Source organism: Mastomys coucha, unplaced genomic scaffold (genome assembly GCF_008632895.1).
Source record: "Mastomys coucha isolate ucsf_1 unplaced genomic scaffold, UCSF_Mcou_1 pScaffold14, whole genome shotgun sequence".
NCBI lineage: Eukaryota > Metazoa > Chordata > Mammalia > Rodentia > Muridae > Mastomys > Mastomys coucha.
The window spans coordinates 89,851,628-89,861,316 of record NW_022196896.1 but is presented as its reverse complement, the minus strand read 5'-3'; the positions used below and the strand labels follow the sequence as shown (position 1 = coordinate 89,861,316).

The window sequence follows — 9,689 nt, the reverse complement described above, 5'->3', positions numbered from 1 at the left end:
AAAAAAAAAAAAAAAACCCTGCAACACTTAAAAGTTGTATGGATTTAAATGTCCATATCTCACTGGACTACAGCCCTACTGTGTTGAATACCATTTAGCTTCTAAAGGCACAAAGAGCCCTTTATGCTGCATTTGAACCCTGTGCCCAAATCTTGCTTGATTTCTTCCTGTTCTACCTAGACAGATGTCATTATGGTAACAGGCACAGGGCAGCTCACATCACCAGTAACATTCATATCCCAAACCTTTATGGAAAAAATGAAAACTTTTAGCTCCTCTATGGAGTACAGCAATAGGGGAGGAACAAAAGAAGAATCGTATCCCATTGGTGGTTTGTAGGAAGTAATAATCTATTCAAAATTATTCAAAGAATTGGATGAAACACCTTAGACTAGAAAAGAGGACAGATGCAAAGCATGAGCCTATGTAGAAAAGGAGTCAGAGTGCTAGCTTGTTAACATTCTCATTCCCCAGTCAATCAAAGCCCAAGGCTGTTGTCTCTCCACCAGCTCTTTCAGGGTTCCCTCCCATGTTGTTAGGTCCCAGCTAATCCCCCAATGAAACTGCATCTTCTGATACCCTGAAGAGAACTTTTCCAGTTAGAACTTTTCCAGTTAGAAGATGGCCCCAAACATCAGTGAAACTTTTCTTGAGGCTAATTGCTAATATATATAAATTCAAACTCTTTGTCAAGTGTGTGCTTTAAGAGAAGGATTAAAAATGCAAGCTAATTTGAGGTGAAATATGGTGTCATGATTAGACCTCACATGCATTGATTGCCTGGGCTCTGCTTGGACAAATCTCATGCAAGCTGATTTTTTTTCCAGGAAAAAAAAAATATTGACATGTTTTTCTTCTATCTTGTTCACTTTCATTTTATTTTGCTTTTCAGTGCAAAGTATAACCACTTATAGAGCTTTAATATTTAATCAAACAGCAAATACATAATTGAAAGATAATTATGCTACCTTATTAGAGTTTGGACACGGTTCGTGCTAATATTAAAGATTCAAATAAAGAGAATCCAATAACATCAGTTGGGAGCCAAAGCTTTTATTAATTTTGTTTTCATTAGATGAATGTTTTATTCCCCTGTGGTGCTTTCCTTCATTCCATATTCAAAACTATTCTCTCAGACAAGGTTGAGAATCGCAGACCATCAGCAATCTCATTCATGCGTACAGTTCTTCCATGCTGTTTCATACGCAGTGCAGCAGTTAATGGCTTGTGATTTGTGGAGCTTATGCTAGCTAAATGTGTGGCCCTCCAGTTCATCAGTGTTGCCCGGCCTTCCCAGGCAAAGTATCATACTGTAAAGAGACAAAGCCCTCATCCACGGTCATCTTTGGTCAATGAGCTATTACCTTGAGAAGAGACCAGCTATCAACCAAGATGCTGAAAATAGGATTCTTAGAGAATTTGACATAGTATTCATCTCTGGACATTTACACCACTTAAAATACATAAATGATTGATAGGAAAATATTCTTTTTTAATTCCAAGGCTCAAGTTAGCTCTGAAAGTAGCTTTATTTTCTCTTTACTTCCAGCTTCTCTTTTCCAGTAAACCTAGAGCCCCGCCTTTGCGTTTGCATGCTTGTCAAATCTCCAATCAATTCTTTCTTCTTTAAGGAGAGGGTTCTAAGGAGCTGAGAATATGCACCTGAAAATAGAGAAAAGGAACTTCATAAGGTCTCTGCATTACATTTAGGTTTATTGTTCTGCTTAAAAGAAAGAATTGACATTTTTGCTATGCCACTCTCACAGTTCTATATATAGTTAGAACATATGTGAACTTGTATTTACGGTATTTTCAGTCTTGTGAATTTAATTTACATAACCTATGTAAAACAAATTGTTATTTATACTATTTGTAAATTAAAGTAGCATGTTATTTTGAAGTTTTAGAGAGTCATTTTATCACATTTACTATAGAAACCTAAAGCAAACATTTTAAACTACCAAGAACATAACCTTCCAGAGGCAATGCTGGCCTCATTTCATGCTTACTCTGTGACTTGTCTCACCCTATTGTGGTCATATAGATTATTTCTGTATTTTTTTTAATAAATAATATTAACTACTACTCCATTGTGGACACATGGATTATCTCTATATTTTTGGTAAATAATACTGGAATGAAGAGTCTTGTACCACAGCATTGGCTGGACATCATGACCCTTCTTGACAGCTCACTTACAGATGGGTGCTTGCAGAGTGCGTGGCTTAGAAAACTTCAACAAAGAGAAAAATCAAGCATTGAAGGATCTGTTTGTGTGGTGGAAGCAGTGTTTTCTGTGTTTTCTATCTAAAAAATAAGAACTATAAACATTTGTTAGACATTCATCACAAATGTTATCAGATTATTATCCTAAATGTTAACTTTTCTCACCACAAAAAAAAGAAGAAAAAACCCTCTAAGCTCACAATGTTTCTAGAATATTTAAACTGTCAGCCCCAGGAATGCAGATTCCACCACACACCCATGTCCTGGCAAAGCAAAACCTGCTATAGGAAGAGGTTATCACTCTTACACAGATAATATTATGCCATAAAATCTTTTTATTTTCAGAAGTCTTTATTTAAGAAATCTTTAGTGTTTTATGGGTGAACTCTGCTATTTCCTGTTTGTGGGTTAACTTTGTTCTGCCCTAAGTCACCAACCAACCAGCCAGACAGCCAACCAAACAATCTCTCTTTCCCTCCTCTCCCATCTTCCATCATTCCACCTCCTCTCTTCATCTTCCCATCTATCTATTCTCAAACTCTTGACCTCTTTCCAGAACCCCATCAGTATTTAAGGTTAAACCTGGATATATGGATCATATTTAGAGCTTCCTAAAAAGGCATCAGGATTTGGCTATTAGTCAGTGTCTTTCTAGATTAAAAGTAGACTTTAGAATCTTTTCTCATGATGTCATCTGCAGCTCTTAGAATTTTTAGAGCTCTCCCCTTTGACTTCCTCTGCCCCTGATTATTACTGTTATAAACAGCCATGGTGTCCTGGTCATCATTCAGCTCGGTCACCTGTTCTTGAGGCAAAGCTTTTTCCCAGTGTCTCCAGAGTTAGAGCTTTTCATAGAATCTCAGAACATTCAAACAAACGAAGAATGAGAAGAGACTTTGTGATCCACCAATTTCTCCCCATAGCCTCCCTTTCCCGATGAAAAGAGTAAGAACTTACACAAATTAACTTTCCTGGGGTTCCATATTGATTTGATGTCTCTTGTTTTTATATTTGTTGATGTAATATTAGTAAATGTGACATATTATATATAGCATCTCATGGGTCACATATTTTAGCTAAGCATGATTCATAAGAAGAGTCCATAAATGACTTTAAAGTAATTTATTTTAAAGTCATAGGAACAAGAGCCCTTTGCATATTACGTATGCAATAATTTTAGCTATATCTTTTTTGCCCTATGCTATGATTTCCCTGAGAACTATGAGGACAAACACCTCTTCAACCTCACCTTCATTCCAACTTTATTGCACTCCATCCCCTGGAACAAAAGCAAAACTAACTAGAGAATCCACCCTGGTACATCCAGAGCCTGCCTGAAGCACTCGAGACTAAATGAGGCTTCTTGAAAGGAAACCACAGTGTTCCTGTAACTATTTAACTTCCCAACATGTATCTCCTTGACCCAAAACTCCTTCTTACTGTGGTTAGACCAACCAAATGGAAAATCTCATTTCCTGATCTTCAAACAATTGCTTGTGCAAAACATTAAAATAACTTTAATAAAAGGAAGCATCAGCTTCTGCTACTGAGCTATTTGCAAATCAACTTTTTCTAAAGTTTGCAGAGGAGCTGAGGCCATCTCAACTCTCTGGTGAAGAGCAGAGAGTGACTTTCAGAAGTTTTGGAGGCGTAATTCTTTTCATGTTCAGCTGAACACAAGAATATTTCCTTCATTTATTCTGGAGACATTTCTCATAATTGTGGAAAGTAAACACGGGATTTTAAAACACAAAACACGGTGGTATCTTAAGTGAACCAGCTACCTCTGATGGGATTGAATGAAGCCTACAAACCACCATCACGAGGCTTCAGAAGAAGAAAATATATAGTTCTTATTAGTCAATGCTGAAATTGTTGTTCTACCTACTTACATAAATAGTAGTAGAGAATTATCCAGTTTCTTGGCTCAGAAATTCATGAGGGACTTTTAGGTACTGAGGTTAAGGTAAACTATGTATTTTAGAAGTGCTCCAAAAAATCTTAGCTGTGGGACAGTTATTAACATATTTTTTCAATTGAACTATTATAGAGACATATAACAATGATCACGATTAAATATTCACTAGGAAAGATTAGTTAGGCCTTGATTTTTCCACCAATGCACAAATAATTGTAACTGCCCCTAAATGACCCTTGCTACTAGAATTGGAAACTTATTGATTGAAAGAACACCCAAGAAGGAAGGAAAACTGTATGATTAGGTCACAGGTGTCTCTCATAACTTACTCCCTCACACTCCAATTTTATATATAGGACATTTCTGCTAGACCTCTAGAAAAGACTAGATTTGAATTAGTGAATACTATATAGTATTCACTACAGTGAAAAAAGTTACACAACTTATTAAAAATTAATAACTTACTAAAAATTAATTGCTTATTTGTGACTCATCCAAATGACAACAAAGTATAAATATAGGTTACTTGATATTTTTGCTCTTGACATCACCCATTAACTATTTCTCAAGATACCTCTTCATTAGCATGAAAGTAGTGTTTTGGTTTTACATTAAAGGGGGCGAGAATTCCTGTGCTGTAAATGCTTCCCCACCCTCAGCTCCTATTTATGTCTTCTTAGACCCACACCAAGGAAACACGAGGTTAACAATACAAATTTTCTTCATTTTAGGGCAAGCTTTATAGCTTTACATTGCAAATTTTTTTACATTGGGCCTCTTTCCTTCCTCCTTTCTTTCTTTCTTTCTTTCTTTCTTTCTTTCTTCTTCCCTTTCCTTCCTTCCTTCCTTCCTTCCTTCCTTCTTTCTTCCCTTCTTTTGTCCTTTCTTTCCTTCTTTCCTTCTCTCTTTCTTTCTCTCTTTCCTTCCTTGTTTCTTTTCTTCTCTCTTTCTTTCATATTCTCTTTCTTTTCTTCTTTTTCTTCCTTACAACCTTTCATTTTCACATGAAGTTCTAGAGTGAATACACTATATTGACATGAACAGCTATTCTGTTATTTGAGCCCTCTTGACATCCACCCCTTTAAAGGACTGAGTGAGATTTTGGCTTCCCCCATAGTCCTTTCCCTCTTCCTCTCACATTAGCACATTCACACTTGATAGACAGATTTAACAGGTCAGGACAATGCACCTTGTTTAATCCCTGAATGCCTCAGCACTTTTGAGACCTTCTCTTCTCCTCCAGCCAATTCCCTCCTTCCTAAACCATGGTTCCTGGAGAGGACACAGTCTACATAGATGTCCCAGAAGAGTTGGGCCAGATCCCAAAACAGAGCCCCGTGCTTCAAGTTCTCAGATGACTTCAGGTAGATCATAAAATCCCAAAAGCCAGAGACAGTGTTAGAAACACGAGGCTTCCGCATCTCCAAGAGGAGCATTGAGGAGGACTCCCAGCACTGCGGGTCGGCTTGATTAAGAGTCAGCAGGTCTGTCTGACTGTGACAGAAAACAGGAGACACATAGCACATTCCCACAATGAGCAGGGAGCAGGTGAGACTCAGGGGGCAGTGGATCCTGCTTCTGTTCCCAAGATCAGCCATGGTCCTGCAACTGTACACATGGAAACACATCAGTCCAGCTTGTTTTTCACTCAGTAAGAGAAATGAGTATGCCCCTGAGAATCTCAGTCCCAGGAGAAGAAATGCACCACATTACTAATTAGAGAGAGATGGATCTTTCATCCCCTGCTCCAAGCCTTGTTCTCCCTAGATAACCCATTCCCAATCCAGGTTGTGCATAACCAAGATAACAAAGCTAAGAAGACTTCCCAAGATGTATTCCTTGTGAGATGATGAGTGGACTGTTTACCCTGGGCTGTATCTTAAAAGAATACTGTGTGAAAATTAAAGTTCTGCCATCTTAACACAAAACTACAACTACAGTTAGGAACTTGGTGTTTTTATGCTTGTATGCTTTCCTGCTTATAGTGCCTTTTAATTTTTAAAAGATGTTAGGCTTATAAAACATTATAACAGAAATAAACACACAGTTGATGCTTAACTTGTGGATAAATGTATTTCAAAACTGGAGGACAAAGTAAAACTCATAGATAGTTTGTAAGCCTAAATGTTATGCAATGACATAACATTTGATATGGCTTTAGTGAAGATCATGTTTTCTAATCTCTCTCTGCTTGCAATGAATCTCAAGGTTTGTCTCTCCTTTGAGTTTTCTAGCTCACAATGTCTATTGTAATAAAATCACCTGAACAACCATGTGTCACCTCTAACTAGTCCTTATGCTGCCTCTTCAAACAAGTGCAATCGGAAATTACACCATTCCCATTAGAAAAACTTTCGTCCCACACCCCCATTAAAAGTTCATCCGATTACTCTCCAAGTACCCAAAGCAATTCAGCACAAAGAAAGAAAAACTGGAAGGACAATCACACTGCTCACTTCCTCATCAAAATTTGTAATTTTGACACCATAAGACAGTCTCCTTCTCTTCTGATCAGAAGGAGGACAAATGGAAACACTATAAAGAAGTGTTTCAGAACCTAGTCTTTAAGGGTCATGTTTGAAATAGCAGATCACTCAAAAATTGCTTAGTTTTGCATCATTTTCTCATTCACTTTACTAGATGAAATATCAAAGTCACAACCAAAGGTTATCTTTGTTCAAGGATTGCAGCTTTGATATCCAAGCGAAGTTTTTAGAAGACCAAGGGAGGGATGCTGTCCGCGGTGCTGAAGTTGGCGTGTCCTGGGATTCTCGGGGCTTTGTGCTAATCTAGCAGAGGAAGGCTCTCCGTTTCAGAGATGTTTTAGAGAGGTAGGCTCCCTAACGCAGGAGTTCCCTTGTGCGCCCGGTTGAGAATCCGGTGCTGGCCGAGTTTGGGCCGGCACGCTGCTGCTTTGTCCTCCCAGGGAAGAGCCTCAGAGTCAAGGTGCCACTCACCTCTTTGCTCTACGCCTCTGCTGTGGGTCGGTTAGGGCGCCGCTCCGCACTCACCTGCCCTGCCCGCGATCCCTCGACTGCGCCGAGAGGACGCACTCAGGCGTCTCCCAAGGCAGGTGACTGTCCCCAGCTTCCGCGTCCTGGATGCCAGCGTGCCTCTTCTTAAGCAGTGGGAGTGTTCGGCTACGTCAAAGGACCTGCAAACTGCTGCTGCCTCTCGCCCCCAAGTCCCCGTCCCAGTCTCCAGAACTCTCTTTGCCCTCCCCCGCAGAGGTTTGGAGTTAGGAAAATTAGGGCGCTGGCTGCAGACCCCCCCGAACCCCTCCTGACCCGGGCCCACGCCCACTTTTGAGGGCAGTCTTTTTGTAGCCAGGGCTCCCAGGACCCACCTACCTAGAGAGTTAAAGTGCTGCAAAGTTGGGGCTCAGCTTGACGCCTGTCTGGGGGATAGTAGGGAGAAGCCAAGGTGGCTTCCCACCAGTGCTTCATCTGAGTTTCAAAGGGTGAGAGGGGAGGAGCATGTGAGATCTTAGGGGTCTAGAGAAGAATGCAAATTCCCGACTGCAGCCACAGTGTGAATTTCTCCTACTCCACTGAGGCCCTGAAGTAGATGGATGGGAGAGAGAGTATGGTAGACTAGATACTTGTTGCTCTTGATCTGAGATAGGTAGTCCTTGTTGTTTATAGCCTGGGTTGCTGGGGGCATCCTTATTTTTTTCCACTGATTTTCCCCCCAGAATCTCTACTCTCCAGAAAGGGGAAGCAGCTTGGTTGGATTTCTTCTGCTTTGTCTTTCATCCAGTCAAGACCTTACCCAGGAGGCAGCCCGATATTTCTCAAGGGCTTTGCTGGACATTGGCGCCCACTTAGAAACATTCCCTGCTAAGGGGTCTCTGGTGAAGGACCTTCATTCCCACATCTTTCCTAAAAGGCCCCCAGCATCCAAAAAAAAACTTCTACTCTCCATTAACTGAAGGCTTTTGTGCCAGCTTGATTACCTGGGGGGCTTACAGTGAGGTTTATTGAAGGCTCAGAAAACCAGCCTCCTCCAGAGATAATGTTAGGATGTGCTCTGAAGGAGTTCAGAGGGGCTCTGAGTTTTATCTTCTTCTCTCAACTGAACTGAGTGTGCTTTGGTTTCCGGCTTTAAAATGGGCAAAAAAAAAAAAAAAAAAAAAAGTCTGCTTCCCTTTGCCCCCAGTAGGTGTTGCAATGAGATTGTGGTCTTGCTTCCTGGACTTCAAGGAACCTACATCCTTTTAGACATCCCTACAAGAAAAGTGGGCATTTTAGTGAAGCCAGTGAACACAGACATAGAGAGATCTGTTGGTACCTAGCAAAGGGATCAGACTCGTGCTACTTTTATTGGAGCAAGATGAGAAAAGTTTTCACCAAGTAGAATCACACAGATTCAGTAAAGGGTGTCAATAAAATGAAGGGAAAGAAGTTTCTAGTAGGTCTAAGAAGATAGGTCGCTGGTGAGACTATTAAGAGCAATCTCACCTCAGCCTCTGTGGAATTGTGGTGGGAAAAGACAGGAATGGAAAGTCAGGGAATGATGGTGATACCCTAAACTTTCCCTATAAAACTTGATGGAGAATGAGTAGAGGCTAGAAATTGAGTATTGGTCATACAGCTGGGGTAGGAAACCCAATAGAGAAGGTTGAACATCAGGAAAGGGTGACTAAAATTGTCAGAAGTGAGAAGCAGATGGGTAAGAAAAAAAGAAAAAGTAGCCAGCACCTACAAGAAGGGCAGACAGCTTGCCTTCTCAAATAGGAAAGAAGAAAGGCGCCGTGAGCACGGAGGACAGGGAAGAAGCAGCTGAGAGAGATGCTAACTGACAACCGCAATTTCCTTACTGAAGGTCAAAAGTCAAGGAGTCGCGGTGCTAAGGAGGGAGTCTAGGGAAGGGATGAAAGCTCTGGAGTACCCGTCGTAGGCAAGAATGGAGAGAAGAAATGAGAGAGAAGACACAGATTTAAAAGCATCAGTAAGGACTCAGAAAATGTATGAGACCATGAATTAATACCGTACTACGTTGTATGCCTGAATAGTTTTTATGAGGCAGAATAACATAATTATGGCAATTATTCTCTGAATCCCAATTGTCTGGGTTTGATCTGTGTGTCTTTCCCTTGTCATAGTTCATGGATTCTCAGAAAAACTTTTTGTACCCTTACCATGCCTGAGATCAGGATGTATCTGTCAACTGACAGCACTCTGGCAATTAGATTCGCAGCATTGTCTTTTTCTTTTTTAAAATATCAAGAAGATGTCGATCATGGATGATGTCTTTGAATTGATAAAATGCCTTAAGAAATGTGATTAACCCCCATGAGACCATCCTCTTGCTTACAAAATGGGTAAAAAAGGTCCTTCGTGGTTCCGGAGGCTAGAATGAAATCATATACAGAAAACAGTTGGGAAGATGTTACATGTGGCAACAATATGACAAATATTAGGGATTTTTCTTGTTTTCTTGCAGCATTCAGCTGACTGGAATGAAAAAAGAAAGAATGGTCATTATGGTGTTGATGAATAATGAAGCTATCAGGAGCTCGAGGGCATAAGCAGGTTAGACAAAA

General features: G+C 40.3%; 1 protein-coding gene across 1 annotated transcript; it reads right to left on the bottom strand.

Moving 5' to 3' along the window:
• Window positions 1-1,528: 1,528 nt before the first annotated feature.
• Window positions 1,529-5,742, bottom strand: Fam237a (family with sequence similarity 237 member A). The gene is made up of 2 exons (XM_031368846.1): window positions 5,334-5,742; window positions 1,529-1,662 (listed from the first exon to the last, which is right to left on the bottom strand). The coding sequence occupies exons 1-2, from the start codon at window positions 5,740-5,742 to the stop codon at window positions 1,529-1,531; spliced, it is 543 nt and encodes a 180-aa protein (XP_031224706.1).
• Window positions 5,743-9,689: the final 3,947 nt, after the last annotated feature.

Excerpts from the sequence above, each read along its gene's own strand:
- Fam237a (XM_031368846.1), bottom strand. The coding sequence starts at position 5,742 with ATGGCTGATCTTGGGAACAGAAGCAGGATCCACTGCCCCCTGAGTCTC. Across the intron at positions 1,663-5,333 it reads GCATTCAGGGATTAAACAAG|GTGCATATTCTCAGCTCCTT; the intron begins GTGCATTGTCCT and ends CTCTATTTTCAG.